The sequence below is a fragment of the Myotis myotis genome, unplaced genomic scaffold (assembly GCF_014108235.1).
Source record: "Myotis myotis isolate mMyoMyo1 unplaced genomic scaffold, mMyoMyo1.p scaffold_m19_p_1, whole genome shotgun sequence".
Classification (NCBI taxonomy): Eukaryota; Metazoa; Chordata; class Mammalia; order Chiroptera; family Vespertilionidae; genus Myotis; species Myotis myotis.
The window spans coordinates 110887096-110906524 of NW_023416313.1; the positions used below are offsets into that span (position 1 = coordinate 110887096).

Genomic DNA, 19429 nt, shown 5'->3' on the forward strand with positions numbered 1-19429 from the left:
ACCCAGGCTGCGGCAGAGGCTTTTGCATGTGAATGTACCTAACTGCAGCCCAGGCAGACGCTCCTTGATCCGCCCTTTGATTCCCTGAGACCCCGCCCCACCCAGGCTGTGGCAGAGGCTTTTGCATGTGAATGTACCTAACTGCAGCCCAGGCAGGCAGACCCGGAACTTCCAAGAGAAGGCCCAAGGCCCCGCAGCGGCTTGCATTGCTTCACAGCTGAGCCTCTTCGTGGCTCCTGCTGTGTGGCCTCAGGCAGAGGCTGAATTAGCACCTCCTTAGATCCAGGAGCCACTGTCCCCAGTGGTCAGAGTGGGACCATCCAGATTGCAACTCCTCAGATCCATAAGGGACACACTCAGGGAGCAGACTCAGTGAACACCAAAGCCCCACTGAAGCAAGTCTTGCCCCAGAAGGGTGTCTTCAGCACAGAAGTTCTCCCACTTTAGACACAGCTGATTCTCACAGCCAATTGGCCTGGAGGTCAATTCCTCCCAGAGATTCTACAACAACCAAGGCACCAAGAGTGTCCACCCCAGGTAACTGGGGAGGCTGAGCTACTGGGCCCTACAGGACACCTGGCGCGCAGGGCCACTCTATCAACACAGGGAAGCTGCCAAAATGCGGAGACAAAGAAACAGGTCACATATGGCAGAAATGGAGGAAAGCAAACGATTGGATATAGAGTTCAAGGCCACGTTTATAAGGTTTTTCAAGAATTTTATGGAAACCGCCGATAAATTTAATGAATCCCTCAATAAGTATAGTGAGACCATGGAGGACATGAAAAAGGACCAACTAGAAATTAAGCATACACTGACTGAAATAAAGAATAATTTACAGAGATCCAGCAGCAGACAAGAGGATCCCAAGAATCAAATCAAAGATTTGAAATACAAAGAAACAAAAAATACCCAACCGAAAAAGAAAAAAGAAAAGAGATTCCAAAAATATGAAGATAGTGTAAGGAACCTCTGGGACAACTTCAAGCGTACCAACATCAGAATTATAGGGGTACCAGAAGGAGAGAGAGGGCAAGATATTGAAAACCTTTTTGAAGAAATAATGACAGAAAACTTCCCATACCTGGTGAAAGAAATGAACTTACAAGTCCAGGAAGCGCAGAGAACCCCAAACAAAAGGAATCCAAAGAGGACCACACCAAGACACATCATAATTAAAATGCCAAGAGCAAAAGATAAAGAGAGAATCTTAAAAGCAGCAAGAGAAAGACAGTCAGTTACCTACAAGGGCGTACCCATACGACTGTCAGCTGATTTCTCAACAGAAACCATGCAGGCCAGAAGAGAGTGGCAAGAAATATTCAAAGTGATGAATAGCAAGAACCTGCAACCAAGATTACTTTATCCAGCAAAGCTATCATTCAGAATAGAAGGTCAGATAAAGAGCTTCACGGATAAGAAAAAGCTAAAGGAGTTCATCACCACCAAACCAGCATTATATGAAATGCTGAAAGGTATTCTTTAAGAAGAGGAAGAAGAAAAAGGAACTCTGACCATTTGCCACAGCATGGATGGAACTGGAGAGCGGATAAATACCACATGATCTCACTCATTTGTGGAATATAATGAACAACATAAGCTGATGACTGTCGGGACTTGGAGGGAAGGTAGGGGAGGGTGGGGGTAAGGGGGAAAGATCAACCAAAGGACTTATATGCAAGCATATAGGCCTAATCAATGGACATGGACAACGGGGGGGTGAGGGCATGAGCGGGGGGGGGGGGGGGGGGTAGAGGGTAACGTGGGGACAAGGACACATATGTAATATCTTAATCAATAAAAAATATATATAAAAAAAAAAAAAAAACTCAAAGGCTAACACGGGCCAAATAAACAAGGTTTAAGTTTTTGTGGGCCGAAAAAAACGAAAGCTTCAATTTTCACACAAATGTAGGTTTATTTCAATAGAGACATGATGAATACAAAGGGCTGAAATAAATGAGTAATCATTAACATAAAGTAATAGAACATTTTAATGAAAATTAGTATTTTTTCTTGAATATTAACTTACCAGACACTGAATAACTGCATAAATTAATAAGTGTAACGCAAATAAACCTATTTTTCTTGTTCTCCAAAAGCGAAATATTTCCTGTTGCACACACCAAACAAGTCAGTCCAAGACTAATGATGTGACAATCAGCTGCTAAAATATCCGTTGCTAGTATTAGTGGAAAGAAATGATGCACCTGCGTGTAAGTCATGTAAGGGAAATGAATGCAACACGATTATAGTAATCAGTCAGCAAATGTTGTAGTTCATTATTAATAATTATGTATAACAGGATATTGTAAAAATTAAGTTACGAAATTTTTATTAAAACATTTCTTACATACTGTTATATTGGCTAGAATATTCATTGTGGGCCACATGCAGCCTGCGATCTGCGAGTTTGACATGCTTGCTCTAAATCATGTCTTATGAGGAACAGTTGAAATAATCAGGAAGTTAGCCTAAAATAAGATTATGGGAGAACGTGAGAGCCGTCGTGCCTAAATACCTAGCCTTTTTTCTTATGGAAAATACATTAGACTTGTTTTGTACAGGACCACATAAAATATGAATGGGTGAAAACCAGTGGAAGGAAATCATAGCAACGCTAAGAACACACTTGCGAATAGAGCAATCTAAGAACTGTTGGCAGAGGAGCAGAAGCCTAATTAGCAATATTGGTACCCGGGACACACTATTTTATAGTCACTGCATACCGTACCCCTAAATAAATCTCAGCTGACTACTGCAAATCAAATCACCCATAATTCTATCACTTCAAGGGAATCACTGATAACAAACCAGCAGGGTTTTTCTGTGCATTCTTTTAACAGTGAAATTGTACTACATACACAATTTTCCATTTTTTTAAAATTATTTCTCTAAGCTATTTTATAGACTACCAGTATTTACCAAAGCTTTTCCTAGTTGTTGGACATTTACAATTTAATGGCAATAACAGTTCTCAAAGCACACTACCTTGGTTCAATCTCAGACTATGCTATCCTGGGAGAGTTATTCTTTGTGCTGAAAGGGCGAGGACTACGCCCTCCATCTTACCCTGGGTCCTCCATTTTTGGGCAGAGCCATGTGCTCGGCAAGGCTTCTTCCCAGAAGCCCAAGCCTCTGCTAGCCACACCCAGGATTTCTCTGGACTAACCAATGATAATCAAGGGAAGTGCACACCATCAATATGACAACATCCTGTGTAACGAGACACCGACTTGCGCCTGGCCAATCAGCGGGGCCCACAGTCCCCTCTCCTGCCCTTACTCCACCCCCCTATAAAACTCCTCTTCCCATCGGGCTAGGGCTCTCTCTGCCACTGGGCTTACCGTTACATCATTGCATCGGTGAGTGTGGTCGGGGAGCCGAACTAGTTCGAATAAAGGACTCTCTGCTTTTGCATCGGACACGGCTGGCTCCCTCACGTGGTCTGTTGGGGATCTTGAAATCTGGGCATAGGATACAAAATTAACCCCAAGAAATCTGAGGCATTTCTATACACCAATAGTGAACTTTCAGAAAGAGAGATTATAAAAACAATCCCATTCACCATCGCACCAAAAAAATTAAGCTACCTAGGAATAAACTTAACTAAAGAGGTAAAAGACCTCTACTCAGAAAACTACAGGACGTTGAAAAAAGAGATAGAGGAAGACATAAACAGATGGAAGAACATACCGTGTTCATGGATTGGTAGAATCAACATCATTAAAATGTCTATACTACCCAAAGCAATCTATAAATTCAACGCACTTCCCATTAAAATACCAACGGCATACTTCACAGATCTAGAACGAACTCTCCAAAAATTCATCTGGAATAAAAAAAGACCCCGAATAGCTGCAGCAATCCTGAGAAAGAACAAAGTAGGTGGGATCTCAATACCAGATATCAAGATGTACTACAAAGCCACTATTCTCAAAACTGCCTGGTACTGGCACAAGAACAGGCATATAGATCAATGGAATAGAATAGAGAGCCCAGAAATCAGCCCCAACCAATATGCTCAATTAATATTTGACAAAGGAGGCAAGAACATACAATGGAGCCAAGATAGTCTCTTCAATAAATGGTGTTGGGAAAATTGGACAGATATATGCAAGAAAATGAAACTAGATCACCAACTTACACCATATACAAAAATAAACTCAAAATGGATAAAGGACTTAAATGTACGACAGTAAACCATAAAAATTCTAGAAGACTCCAAAGGCAACAAAATCTCAGACATATGCCGAAGCAATTTCTTCACTGATACAGCTCCTAGGGCACTTGAAACTAAAGAGAAAATGAACAAATGGGACTACATCAAAATAAAAAGCTTCTGCACAGCAAAAGAAACCATCAACAAAACAATGAGAAAACCCACTGCGTGGGAAAACATATTTGCCAATGTCATATCTGATAAGGGCCTAATCTCTAAAATTTATAGGGAACTCATACAACTTAACAAAAGGAAGATAAACAATCCAATCAAAAAATGGGCAAAAGACCTAAATAGACACCTTTCAAAAGAGGACATTCAGAAAGCCAAGAGACATATGAAAACATGCTCAAAGTCACTAATCATCCGAGAGATGCAAATCAAAACAACAATGAGGTACCATCTCACACCTGTCAGACTGGCTATCATCAACAAATCAACAAACGACAAGTGCTGGAGAGGATGTGGAGAAAAAGGAACACTTGTGCACTGCTGGTGGGAATGCAGACTGGTGCAGCCACTGTGGAGAACAGTATGGAGTTTCCTCAAAAAACTACAAATGGAACTCCCATTTGACCCTGTGATCCCACTTCTAGGAATATATCCCAAGAAACCAGAAACACCGATCAGAAAGGATATATGCACCCCTATGTTCATAGCAGCACAATTCACCATAGCTAAGATCTGGAAACAGCTTAAGTGCCCATCAGTAGATGAATGGATTAGAAAACTGTGGTACATCTACACGATGGAATACTATGCTGCTCTAAAAAGGAAGGAACTCTTACCATTTGCAACATCATGGATGGAACTGGAGAGCAGTATGCTAAGTGAAATAAGCCAGTCAATGAAGGAAAAATACCACATGATCTCACTCATTCATGGATAATAGAAACCATTATAAACTTTTGAACAATAATAGATACAGAGGCAGAGCTGCCTCAAACAGATTGTCAAACTGCAGCGGGAAGGCCGGGGAGGGTTGGGGGGCAGGAGGTAGGGGGGTAAGAGATCAACAAAAGGACTTGTATGCATGCATATAAGCATAACCAATGGACACAAGACACTGGGGGGTAGGGGAGGCCATGGGATTGTCAAGGGCGGGGGAAAAAAAGGGACACATATGTAATACCCTTTGTAATACTGTAAGCAATAAAAAAAAAAAAAAGAGAGAGAAATAAATGAGGTATAAGAATTAGAAAAAAAAAAAAGAAATCTGGGCATAACATCTGCCCCATTTGTAAAATGGGGTTATACTTGAGTTGCATTAAAGCTATTCAAGTAAAGCAGTTAACAGTGCCTAGCACAGAGCATGCACTCAAAAAACTTAACCAATATAGGTAAAAGCCTAAAAATCTGTGGAGAAAAATTTTGACTTAGAAACAAATCAAGATTACTGGGTTTCTTTCATGGAAAATAAAGCATTGTCTAGCACAATCCTGGGGTGGGTGGGGACTCTGACCTTAGTGTTTGAGCTGTTTTACAACTTCGAAAGTTGTACATAAATGATTTTTTTTTGGTAGAAAAATAAGCAATAATTTATAGACTGCAGCAAAAACACAGAACAGTGAAACAAGAAAGGGCTTAGAAGCAACCGGAGAGTCAAACCTAGGCTGGCCGCTTTGGCTCACTGGAAAGTCCGAGAAAAAGGCCCTTGGAGATAGGTTCAGGCTTAGCATGAGATGAGCCGCTGCCCACTGCTCCCCTGGTGAGGGGTCCCTTGGAGTTTAGAAAATATATGCCAGTGAGGGAGGGGGAGAGGGAAAAGAATAGCAAGTGCATGCTCCCTGGAGGGTGAGCCCATAAATGATTCTTGTCCAGACACCCAAATTCTGTCTGGTAGATAGTAACTTAATTATCTCCCCTGCCGAAAAAGCCAATTTTAAATGTACAGTGGGGCCTTGACTTACGAGTTTAATTCGTTCCGTGACGGAGCTCGTAACTCAAATTACTCATATGTCAAATCATAAAGTGAACGAGTGAGACACGTGATGCTGGGCTGATGTTGTGGCGTTCACTGTGACGTTCGTTGTGCCAACTAGTGGTGGGGTATCTGAAGCTGGCTCGTAACCGGAATTTTAGCTCACAACTCAAAGCAAAAAATCGGCCGAGAGACGGCTCGTATCTTGAAAAACTCGTTAGTCTGGACACTCATAAGTCAAGGCCCCACTGTACTTATAAATTCATTTCCACATCCCTGATTCACATATTGTGGTGCTTTTAACTCGCCTTTAAATGAATTGAAAAATCTTACTGGTTAATCAATGAGCTAAATAAAATCTTTGACAGAACAAGTCCTTTAGGGTCCCATTTAGCCCTACTTTAATAATTCAAGGGACCCAAGTATAAGACTCTATGTTCCAATGGTTGCTACAATATTTTGCCATCAACACTGAACATTCACTAGGTAATTTAATTCAACTCAACAAATGAGGACCTACTATTAATATACAAGGCATCATGCTATATGTTGTGAATATGGAAACCAGTTCCTGCCTTCCCACTACCACCACATATACCCAAAGCCAGGGCATGCTAGGTTTTCCCTTCCACATGTAACTTCCCTTCCACATATTCCCTTCCTCAGGTAACACACAATTCTTACAGCATTTACAGAGCCATTCTAGATCAGTGAGTTCATCCAAAGGTCTCATACCCAAATCAAACACAACTGGGATCATTTACTGAAATCACTAGATATGTAAACTTCTGAATTTTTTAATTTTGTTTTGCCTAGCTGACCAGCTTCTCACCCACCCTACCAGCAAGATCAGCTCCATTCCAATACCAGAAGCTTTACTCCATCTTCAGCCTCTTCTGCAAATATTCTTCCCACCTCCTTACCCACTGAACCCTCAATCTTCCTATTCCTGGGACTCAGTATAAGGAGCGGAGGTGGATTTCCTTTGAAGCTCTTATAACTTTAGCCTCAGTGTTCCTAACTTCCATACGCTCCTTCAAAGGCCCTAGAAGGTACTTAGCAATGTGTTGCCAGGCTCTCAATTTTGCAGGTTTAACTGCACTTGGTTAAGATGTTTATTCCCCACTCCACCTTCCTCTCACTTTCAAATGACATTATAGCAATAAATTGTTTAGAGGCACTCACACTTGATCTCTGCCTGCTTGGCTTCTAGCATGCCACTTTTTTTGGTCCTTTGGTCTATGTTGCTGAATCCCACCTATTCTTGGAGTAACTCAGGAACAATCCTCTTTTCCATGTATTTAGTCTCTAGACTTTAGGGCTTAGATCTCACCTAGTCACAGGATGAGATCCCAGAATACCAGATACTAACTCATTTTGAGGACAACCAAAGTTGCTGCTCCAATCCCAAGCTCCCATGGATTCAAGAATTTATATCAAAGCATACTTGAGAACTCTAGATATCTAGTTCAAGCTTTAAACTTATTTTGCCCCAAACTGAACTATTAACCTTCCTTCCCTCAAATCCAATTTTCAGTCCCAACTCAATCGCAATTCTTGCCTTCCAGGTGCTCTGGCACCAAAACCGTTGGAGGCACCATTTTTCGTTTCACCCACATCCATCTTCTCAAGTCACTGTTCTTGACTACCTTAACCACTCCCTTTTATCCAGGACAAGATCACTTGCCTAAACTACTCCAATAGCCTTGTTTCCGTTTCCACTCGTATCCCACTAAAATCTATTTCGCCCACAAAATTTAGTGAACCTTAAAAAAAGGTTCATAGCACTCTAATCTGTTCACCAAATGCAACTTTATCTCCAATTACCCAACCATGTCCTACAAACTCAACAATTCCGAATTTCCAGCTTCTCACTCTGTTCCAGCCACAGCTTTGCTGTTCCCAGAGCTCCAAAATTCTCCCCTCCCCATAGGACCTATACTTACTGCTGCCTAAAAGTTCCTAGCCTACCAGGCATGGCTTCTCAGCCAATGGCTTAAGACTGTAATTCAATTTTATACAACCTCCACCCTCACCCCTCCCACATGCTCAGAAATTACTGTTTTTCTCAGCAATCACACACTTGGCATCTGTAACCATTGCCCCCTTTTGCATACAACTGTTTTGAGAAATTTACAAGCTTTCCTGTATTATCCCAGAAACTAGGACTGCCACCTCTGGGCAAATGCCGGAGCAGATTTTAGTGATAGATTTTTGCAATCACGTGACTGCTCCATCCACACAAAAACACTCATATTTGAAGGTTTTTATTTTATTTTATGTACAAAGAGATAGCATTCTGTCATAAGGTAGATGTCTTCAACGACCCATTCATGGAAGTTCTTAGTCCAACTGGAAAAAAAAAAAAAAAGCAGACAGAAAATGAATTCAAACGCTTTAAGTATCCACTTTACTCACAAAAACTGGCTCATTATATTAGAACTAGAGGCGTGATGCATGAAATATGTGCAAGAGTAAGCCTTCCTTCCCCTGACTGCTGGCACCAGCTACCCTCTGGCACCCAAGACCCAGGACCCGGTCTTCCCTCACAGGCCCAGCTTCATCCAGAAGGTCGTCCTATATTACGCTTTTATTATTATTATAGATGATGCCTACTACAAGCTGTTCGTTCCACAAACCTCAACAGTTACACTTCGACTGTGAATTTCATAACTGGTATTCTCACTTCTTCCCTAAAAGATAACTTATCACTAGAGAAACACTACTATAAGCTAGGGAACAGGCCTGAGTTCATTATCTCATTTGAGTTATTTGAAATTCCACATTAACACCAAGCACATAGTGGTCAAGGGTAAAAGTCTAAGCTAAGACACTGTGTCTCTGCCACAAAGACCTCACATTAACAATTTATACTTACCATACTACTTACTATGTGACTAGTTTTCATCTAAAAAAAAACCAACTCCCAGTAACTGATTGGCAGGAGTTAAGCTTCACATATACATTAACTAATATTGGTAGCGCCCAGTTTATTCTTCACAGGCAGAAACTGAGCTGTAAGATGTCATCTGGCTCCAAATCTCAAGCTCGTTGCAGAACAGAATCCTACCCAACATTCCAGGGCAGCAGTCAGCACACACATACACGTGTGTAGGCACAATTAAAGACATCTGCCACCCAATGCAGTGGTTCTGAAAAGTGCATGTTATCCAGCATGATACACGGCACTAGACCTGGCAGAGCTGGGCCTCAGCCTCCCCATGCTGTGAACCTGGCCGCCGCCCTCTAACTAAAGCCGAGTAGCGCGCCGGCGGCCGGCTGCTCACTACGGCGACCCGCTCGCACACTCGCCGCGCAGACACAGGACGGCGCCGGCGGACGCGTACCTTAATGAAGCCGATGTCCTTCGCGTACTGACGGAAACACTGGCGGCACATGTTGAGGCCGTACTTCCGGATCAGACCGTGGCGGTTTGAGCAGACGCGGCTGTAGGAAGAGAGATGGCATTACGGCAGGTCGCAGAAAAGAAAGGGGCCCGCGCTCGGGAGGCCCCCATCCGGCCCGCCGCCCTCCCCGAGGCCTGAAATGGCGGCAGCCCGGCTCCCATCGGTCTCCCCGCAACGCGCCGCCTGCGAGTTCTACACTCGGCTTCAAGCAACGCCCCAGAACAAACCTTCTCTAAAACCACATTCTCTTTCTTACCAAGAGCGAGAGCCTTGGCCGAATTTCCTCGGATGGCTCCAGTAGAGTTGCTGGTGACCCATCTTGCTCACTCTGTAGCAACGAGGCAAAAGGAAAGAGCCAGCGGACGCATGCGTTCTTGATATTTTGGAGACTGTCTCCCAGAATGCAGTGCTGACAAACCACGCATGCGCGGTGTCTACGCCCTCACAGCGGTGACGTCACCCGTGCTCAGCCTCTAAGGCCGTTTCGCGCCTCCTGCCAGCGCCGGGCGCGGTGGCGCGCGCCTGTAGTCCCAGCTACTCGGGAGGCTGAGGCTGGAGGATCGCTTGAGTCCAGGAGTTCTGGGCTGTAGTGCGCTATGCCGATCGGGTGTCCGCACTAAGTTCGGCATCAATATGGTGACCTCCCGGGAGCGGGGGGCCACCAGGTTGCCTAAGGAGGGGTGAACCGGCCCAGGTCGGAGACGGAGCAGGTCAAAGCTCCCGTGCTGATCAGTAGTGGGATCGCGCCTGTGAATAGCCACTGCACTCCAGCCTGGGCAACATAGCGAGACCCCGTCTCTTTTGAACCCTTAAGAAATGTAATAGCATTGCCTTTTCATTGCCTGAACTCTTAATAACTTTTTAATTTTTTTCTTTTAATTAAAATTTTACACTTGGTTGCCTCAACTCAGCACTGACTCCTACTGGGATAAATTATAAAATAACTTCAAGTCAGCTGTAATGATTAGAAGTCAACACTAAGAGTATCTATTTTGTTAAACAGAGTATGTCTTCAGCTGTTTTTGTAATTGGCATACTCCTCCTAGAAATACCCCTACACCATTAAAGAAAAATGATGTCAGACTTACTGTTTGATATCTACATGGAGTTGATTGAGTTTAAACCGAGAAATAAGTAAACGTGAAATGTACATGGCTTTGGCCAGATGATTTAGTGACAAAAAAAAACTAGTGAAAAACAAATGCCACCTGATAATCTGCTGAAAACTGTCTATAATCACACGATCATTTATAATGTCTCCAGATAAATTTAAAACTGTATATACAGGCTCTGGAGTCATAAAGCATTAACATTAGCCTATAAACTGTACCACAGGGTATAATCATCCAGGAAACTTTCACACATGAACTCATATTAGAACTGAAATACAACACTTGAAGGTTGTATTTCTTCAGGATTCTGGTGGGATGCCCCTCCCAATCATCAAATTCGGCACTCATTACATAATGAAGGAAGGGAGCAAATCAGAGATTTAAAAGCCAGATATGAATTGATTCCTGCCCTTAAAGTTTGCAGGTGTGATAGAAACAAGATTGTCTGAAAGCCCTTTCTTCCATTTTCAACTTTTGTGAGTCAATGACTTGTATACAGCTAAGTAAGTAGAACATTCTTTATTCAACAGTCGACGTGCTAATGGAGTACAAGAGGAGCCAAGAAGAGAGAAATTAATTCTAGCTTGATGCATTTAAGGGTCCTCTGACGTAAACCTTGAAGAGTGGGGTCTCTGCAGACAGCATTTGATGAAGGGAATGCCTGGTGAAAGGAAGCTGAGCCAAAGAACGCAGTTGGAAAAGGCTTGGAGAAAGTGAACAGCTTTTGTGTAACTAACTGGAGTGGATGATAGACAAAAAAAGCCTAGTGGTAGATAAGATTGAAAAGGTATTTTAAAGTCTGATGGTGGAGGGTCAAGTGTCAAGCTTCTATAGTTTTCCTGGAATTTCTATCAGTCATTGATGTTTAGTTAACAGAATCAATGTGCCTCTCAAAAGTTAATCCATCGTTTGCCCACCTATTCTGTATACTCCTCTCAGGCTTTACTTAGTTGGCTTCAATAAAAGATAACAATGGTTCTGAGATCAATTCCATAATTAATTTCAACACTCATATATAATCATTTGGGCCCAGAGATGTGAACTCATTTAAAAGAAAAAAAGGAGGAATAATAACCAATTAATTACACTTGAATAATCTGTTAAACTATCTTAATATTCAAGTAGTTTGTAATGTTTTCTCTGGTCTTGAAAGTTGTTCTTAATGGAGATATTACTAAACTGCAGTTGAGAAGTTGTACTTCCTCTCATTTTTAAGATAATATAGCACATCACAACCAATGGAATTATAAATTTATTTTTTCAATAAGGAAGCTGAGAGTACAGTTTTAAAAGTCCATTTCAACCAAGTGTCTATAACGAGTTTATAGCTCCTAATACTCTTGAATTTGGCTTTTAAACACTTTTTTATAAGCATTTTTTTCCTAATACAATACTTTATGGGTTTGGTTCTATTTTTTTTAATACAATGAAATGCAAAATAAAAGAAAAAGATGTGCCATAATCTTCTTGCCCAGATAATCCCTATTAATATTTAAAAAAAAAAACCTCATAAGATTAAAATAACAGTACAGAGTATAGACATTATTTTTTAATGTAAGCAAATTGGACTGATCTGCATGTTAAGACACTATTATGCAAGATAACTCCTGTTTCCACCCTCAAATTACTTTCACAATCATTTGGTATTATATAAGCAAAATTTCATAGTTTAAAGGTCTGCATCTTTCTTGAATTATCTTCAATTTCACAAGTTTTAGGAATAGAATCATACCTTTTCTCTAAACATGTAAAATCAATTTTATTATGAACAAGGTCTAAGATATATTTTTTGCATGTTTGACTATTACAATAATATGATACTTCAGCTTCATCAGCCAGCTCTTTCCAGCTGGTGAGAATGAATGAAAGCCCAACGTTTAATAGTCTGTATAGCCATACATTTCACCAGATATTGATATTTTAATGAACTATATGCTCTAAACTAAAATATGCATACATACATACATACAAAAATACATTTTTAAAGGTAAATCTCACCTGGCCAGCATGGCTCAGTGGTTGAGTGATGATCTATGAACCAAGAGGTCATGGTTCAATTCCCAGTCCGGGCACAAGCCCAGGTTGTGGTCTTGATCCCTGGTGTGGGGCATGGAGGTAGCAGCCAATCAACAATTCTCTCTTATTGACTAGAGGCCCGGTGCACAAAAATTTGTGCACTCGGGGGGCATCCCTCAGCCCAGCCTGCCCCCTCTAACAGTCTGGGAGCCCTCACAGGATGTCCTACTGATGTCCCTGTGGGGAGTGGGCCTAAGCCACAGTCTTGCCTCCCTCTATGGAAGGCAACTGGCCAATCAGGTATATAGATACTTTCTGAAGGCAGCACAGACTCCTTCCTTATTTCTTTCCTCTGTGGTTGGAGAATAGGAGACTAAAAGGTGGACACAGAACTGTGGCCGGGCCTAGGGCTCTTGTAGGCAGCAGAAAGAAGGAGAAGGCTAGGGAAAGTCTAGACATGGTTTTCTTCAATTGTCCTCCCTTCGTCCGGGCCCCTCGCTCTGTTCTCCCCTTGTCATGGTGAACGCTTGGGCCTTGGACTGACAGGGGCCCAGCGATGGTGGAGTTCAGCCCCCTCACTTCTCAGCTGAACATACAACCGCCTCACATTCCAAGTGGAACTGTTTTCAAGTGGCTACAGTGCTGGCAATTCATGTCTCCCGGCCCTTCCCCTCTCGGGTTTCCTCCTTGGGTCAGTTGCAGACTTCACCGAAGCAACTCTGCCCTGGTAGTTCTGCACCGGCCCCTGCCCGGGCCAGGCCGGGCACTCTTCCTTGAGGTGTCTGGGTCCACAGTCTGAGCTCAGGGAGGTCACCCAGGGCCCTTTCCCCCGGATAGGTGGGGCGGGGGGCTAGCTTGAAGAGCTGGAGGAAGATAGCAGAGTAAGAGTTGGTATGAACCAGGGCCTGCTTAGCCAGACTTCCTAAGCTCCCCACCGGGCCCAGGCTGGGCCCCTTCCCCACACCAGGAGGATCCCAGCTGAGGTCCCCTCCCTGCACCCAGCGCTCTCCTCCCTGTTCTACCACTGGGGGAAGGGAGCAGCTCACCTGCTCTGGACCCTGCCAACCTGGCAGGCTGAGGCACAGGCAGTGCAGCCTACGGTGCTGGTGGCTATGAGCCTTCTCCCCCTCCCTGAAGTGTGGGGTGGGGTTGCAGCAGCTCACAGCCACCCCTGGGCACCATGCATGGAGACACCACTCTCCACTGAGCCACCATCTGCCCAGGACCTGTGGGGGTTGGGGTGGCCTCGGGCTCCCACTGGCCCCACTGAAGACAGACTCGGCTTGGCCGGCCACCCCTGCCGCCCAAGGGCTGCGCATGCCCCACGGGCCTCATCGCCCTCATGAATCGCCGTGGTCCGGCTGTTCCATCCCAGGAAGTGGCCATCCCGATCACCATGGCTCACTCCCCAGTGCAGGTGGGCCTACCCAGCAAGCATGTAGGCAGGAGCTGGGCCCCTGAGGGGAAGGAGGAGGGATGCACGGACCAGGGCAGAAGTGGGAAACTTGGCAGTGTAAACACAGCCTCCCCCCATGTCGTGCCGGCCCCTCGCGCTGCACTCCCGAACCCCTGGGTGCCCCTGCCCAGCACTGTGCTCTTGGGCCTGGGGTGGGGGTGAGGGACCTGGAGCTGCGGCCTGAAGGTAGCCCTCCCTGGCTTGGAATCACAGTAGTCGATCAGGGAGGGATGTGGGGTGCCAAATTCCGCCTCTCTCAGAGAGGGCCCCGTGTCTCCGCCAGGCGGGTGGGCGGGGGCTCAGGTGAGGCGATCGGCATCGCTTGCCTTCGCCTGAGCCCCCACCCACCCCTGGTCACACACAGGGAGTGGGCCCCGTCCCTGACGGGTGGGTGGGGCTCAGGCGAAGCGATCAGCGATCACTTTGCTTGAGCCCCCGCCCCCAGGTCACACACGGGGGGCCTAGATGGCGGCTCGCGCTGTCCCACCCTGCCTGCAGTATGCAAATTAGCCACCATCTTTGTTGGCGGTTAATTTGCATTCGCTCTGCTCAGCCAATGGCGGGCATAGCGAAGGTACGGTCAATTACCATGTTTGTCTATTATTAGTGTAGATGTTTCTATCTTGCTTCTCCCGTCCTCTCTGGAATAAATAAAAATATTTTTTAATTAAAAATAAATATATAGCCGAAACCGGTTTGGCTCAGTGGATAGAGCATCGGCCTGCGGACTGAAAGGTCCCAGGTTCGATTCTGGTCAAGGGCATGTACCTGGGTTGCGGGCACATCCCCAGTAGGAGATGTGCAGGAGGCAGCTGATCGATGTTTCTCTCTCATCGATGTTTCTAACTCTCTATCTCTCTCCCTTCCTCTCTGTAAAAAATCAATAAAATATATTTTAAAAAAATAAAATAAATAAATAAATAAATAAATATATAAATAAAAGTACGTCTCCAACACAGACCTCTATTTTCTTCAGTTTTCCTGTCTAGAACAACATGTTATCAGTTTTGAGAGGGAATCCCTAAAAAAAAAATTGATCTTTCTATGTACATTTGCACACAAATATGTACATATAAGGACATATCTATAATAATAAAAGGGTACTACGCTAATTAGACTGGATGTTATTCCAGACGTCCTTCCTGATGAACCTGGGGCCAAAGGGAAGCCAGCCTGGGTCCCAGGTGCCTGCCAGCTGCCGGAGGAGGGAAGCCTGGGTCCTGGATGCCGGAGGGAAGCTGGTGCCGGCTGCCAGGGGAAGGAAGGCCTACTCCTGCATGAGTTTTTGTGCATCAGGCCTCTAGTATATTCATAAATGTGTCCACATACATATGCTTGTAATTTAACTATATACATTTTTACATCTCTTTTTATTTACATACCCTATCCAATGTTTTCACAAATAAATAGATAATAAAGCATCTTAGAAGAGTACAAAAGCTATAGAGAAATATATGGCAAAAAAGGAATAAAGATGAATTAAAACATCCTTGGGTAAACATTTTTTGCATACTTACATTGTATCTATATTTATATAGTATATCAATATAATAATGTATACCTATAAAATGAAATTCTGGAAATGGGACTGCTAGGCTTAAGGATAGTTTTTACATTTTTTAGATGTTACCAATTTGCCCTCTACAGAAATTGTAACAACTCAAACTCATACCATAGAAATGTCTATTTTCCCATAATCACCAAACAGCATTTTTTAAAATTCTTTATTGTTGAAAGTATTACATATGTCTCCTTTTACCCCCATTGACCTCTCCCTGACCACTCTCACCCCACAGCACATGCCCTCACCCCCCTACTGTCTGTGTCCATTGGTTATGCTTATATGCATGCATACAAGTCCTTTGGTTAATCTCTTACCCCCATCCCCCACTTTCCCCTGCCTTCCTTCTGAGGTTGGACAGTCTGATCAATGCTTCTCTGTCTCTGGATCTGTTTTTGTTCATCAGTTTATGTTGTTCATTATATTCCACATATGAATGAGATCATATGATATTTATCTTTCTCTGACTGACTTATTTTGCTTAACATAATGCTCTCCAGGTCCATCCATGCTGTTGCGAATGGTAAGAGTTTCTTCTTTTTTACTGCAACATAATATTCCATTGTGTAGATGTACTACAGTTTTCTAATCCACTCATCTGCTGATAGGCACTTAGGCTCTTTCCAAATCTTAGCTATTGTAAATTGTGCTGCTATGAACATAGGGGTGCATATATCCTTTCTGATTAGTGTTTCTGATTTCTTGGGATATATTCCTAGAAGTGGAATTACTGGGTCAAATGGGAGTTCCATTTTTAATTTTTTGAAGAAACTACATACTGTTTTCTACAGTGGTGGCACCAGTCTGCATTCCCACCAGCAGTGCACGAGGGTTCCTTTTTCTCCACATCCTCACCAGCACTTGTCGTTTGTTGATTTGTTGATGATAGCCAATCTGACAGGTGTGAGATAATACCTCATTGTCATTTTGATTTGCATCTCTTGGATGATTAGTGACCTTGAGAATGTTTTCATGTCTCTTGGCCTTCTGTATGTCCACTTTCGAAAAGTGTCTATTTAGGTCTTTTGCCCATTTTTGCTTGGACTGTTTATCTTCCTTTTGTTAAGTTGTATGAGTCCCCTGTACATTTTGGAAGTTAAACCTTTATTGGATGTAACTTTGGTAAATATGTTCTTCCTTGCAGTGGGCTCTCTTGTTGTTAAGAGCAAGCTTTTTTACATTTGTCCTTCTGAATTTTGAATTCTGATGAAATAGATCATGTTTTCCTGTTGTCAATGTAAGAAACATCCAAACCTATAGAGCAGTGGTTCTCAACTTTCTGGCCCTTTAAATACAGTTCCTCATGCTGTGACCCAACCATAAAATTATCATTGCTACTTCATAACTGTAATGTTGCTACTGTTATGAATCGTAATGTAAATATCTGATATGCAGGATCGTCTTAGATGACCCCTGTGAAAGGGTCGTTTGACTGCCAAAGGGGTCGCGACCCACAGGTTGAGAACCGCTTCTATAGAGAATTTATATGAGTTTATTTGAGCCAAAATGACAATTGTAGGGAAGCAAACTCTTAATTCATTGAGAAAATGCGGGAGAAACCAAGATGGCGGCATAGGTAAACACGAGAGTTTGCTGCCTTGAACAACCACTTCAAAAATACAACTAAAAGATGGAACGGACATCATCCAGAACCATAGGAAGGTTGGCTGAGTGGAAGTTCTACAACTAGGAGGAAAGAGAAAAACATACCGAGACTCAGAGGAGGCGCAGTGCGGAAGTAAAATACTAAGGTGCGGAGTGTATGCAGAGCGGGCTGGCGGCTGAGGGCGTGGTTGTTGTTTTCAATCGGGAGGGAGTCTCAGGCTCTAAGCTCCAGCTCTGGGCAAGTCTCTAGGGACCCAGACTCATACGGGAGAAGTGGACCGTCTGGCATCGCTCAGAACCCTAGGGCAGCTTTCTCTCCTTGGGGCTTGCAGCGATTACTGGGACACTGAGAAGCAGAGCCTCTGAGGGCAAGACTGAGAGCAGCCATAATTGCTAACCCGCCCTGTTGATCCCGTGGGACCCGCCCCACCCCGCCCCGCCCAGGCCCTGCAGGGAGACTTTTGCTGGATAGCCTCAGGCAAAGGCTAGATTAGCACCTCCCTAGAGATCTAGGAGTCAGGAAGCCCAGAGGTCAGAGTGGGACCATCCAGTGAGCAGCTCCATGGAACCATAAAAGACACACTCAGGGGTCAGACTCAGTGAGCACCAAAGCCCCATTGAAGCAAGTCTAGCCCCAGAGGGCTTTCTCCAGCACAGTTCTCCCACTGAAAACACAGCTGATTCTCACAGCCAATTGGCCTGGAGGTCAATTCCTCACAGTGATAACTACAACAATCAAGGCTTAATTACAACAAGACTGTGCACAAAGCCCACAAGGGGGTGCACCAAGAGTGTCTACCTTAGGTAATTGGGACACTTAGCACAGAAAGGCACTCTATTGACACAGCGAAGCATAAAAAATGCCGAGACAAAGAAACAGGACACAAACAACAGAATTGGAGGAAATCAAACTGCTGGATATAGAGTTCAAAACCACACTTTTAAGGTCTTTAAAGAACTGTCTAGAAGCCACCAATAAATTTAATAAGGCCCTTGAAAAGACTGGTGAGACAGCCAATAAATGTAGTGAGATCCTCAAGAAATCTAATGAGACCCTCGATGTTGTGATAAAGAACCAACTAGAAATTAAGCATACACTGACTGAAATAAAGAATATTATACAGACTCCCAACAGCAGACCAGAGGGTCGCAAGAATCAAGTCAAAGATTTGAAATATGAAGAAGCAAAAAACACCCAACCGGAAAAGCAAAATGAAAAAAGAATCGCCGAAACCGGTTTGGCTCAGTGGATAGAGCGTCGGCCTGCAGACTGAAGGGTCCCAGGTTCGATTCCGGTCAGGGGCATGTACCTGGGTTGCGGGCATATCCCCAGTAGGAGATGTGCAGGAGGCAGCTGATCGATGTTTCTCTCTCATCGATGTTTCTAACTCTCTATCTCGCTCCCTTCTTCTCTGTAAAAAATCAATAAAATATATTTTAAAAAGAAAGAAAGAAAGAAAAAAGAATCCAAAAATACGAAGATAGTGTAAGGAGCCTCTGGGACAGCTTTAAGCGTACCAACATCCGGAATATAGGGATGGAAATAATGACAGAAAACTTCCCCCACCTGGTGAAAGAAATAGACTTACAAGTCCAGGAAGCGCAGAGAACCCCAAACAAAAGGAATCCAAAGAGGACCACACCAAGACACATCATAATTAAAATGCCAGGAGCAAAAGACAAAGAGAGAATCCTAAAAGCAGCAAGGGAAAAAAATCAGTTACCTACAAGGGAGTACCCATACGACTGTCAGCTGATTTCTCAACAGAAACTTTGCAGGCCAGAAGGGAGTGGCAAGAAATATTCAAAGTGATGAATACCAAGAACCTACAACCAAGATTACTTTATCCAGCAAAGCTATCATTCAGAAGTGAAGGCCAGATAAAGAGCTTCACAGATAAGGAAAAGCTAAAGGAGTTCATCACCACCAAACCAGGATTATATGAAATGCTGAAAGGTATCCTTTAAGAAGAGGAGGAAGAAGAAAAAGGTAAAGATACAAATTATGAACAACAAACATGCATCTATCAACAAGTGAATCTAAAAATCAAGTGAATAGATTCAGGAAGATGGCGGCGGTATAGGCAGACTCGTCCCAGGTCGTGTCCCTGAGCAAATGGAGTGAGCAG

General features: G+C 43.6%; 1 protein-coding gene across 1 annotated transcript; it reads right to left on the bottom strand.

Moving 5' to 3' along the window:
* Nucleotides 1-8394: 8394 nt before the first annotated feature.
* RPS29 (ribosomal protein S29) lies at nt 8395-9968 on the bottom strand. The gene is made up of 3 exons (XM_036347045.1): nt 9807-9968; nt 9491-9590; nt 8395-8495 (listed from the first exon to the last, which is right to left on the bottom strand). The coding sequence occupies exons 1-3, from the start codon at nt 9866-9868 to the stop codon at nt 8487-8489; spliced, it is 171 nt and encodes a 56-aa protein (XP_036202938.1). The 5' UTR covers nt 9869-9968; the 3' UTR covers nt 8395-8486.
* Nucleotides 9969-19429: the final 9461 nt, after the last annotated feature.

Excerpts from the sequence above, each read along its gene's own strand:
- RPS29 (XM_036347045.1), bottom strand. The coding sequence starts at position 9,868 with ATGGGTCACCAGCAACTCTACTGGAGCCATCCGAGGAAATTCGGCCAA. Across the intron at positions 9,591-9,806 it reads GGCCAAGGCTCTCGCTCTTG|CCGCGTCTGCTCAAACCGCC; the intron begins GTAAGAAAGAGA and ends CTCTTCCTACAG.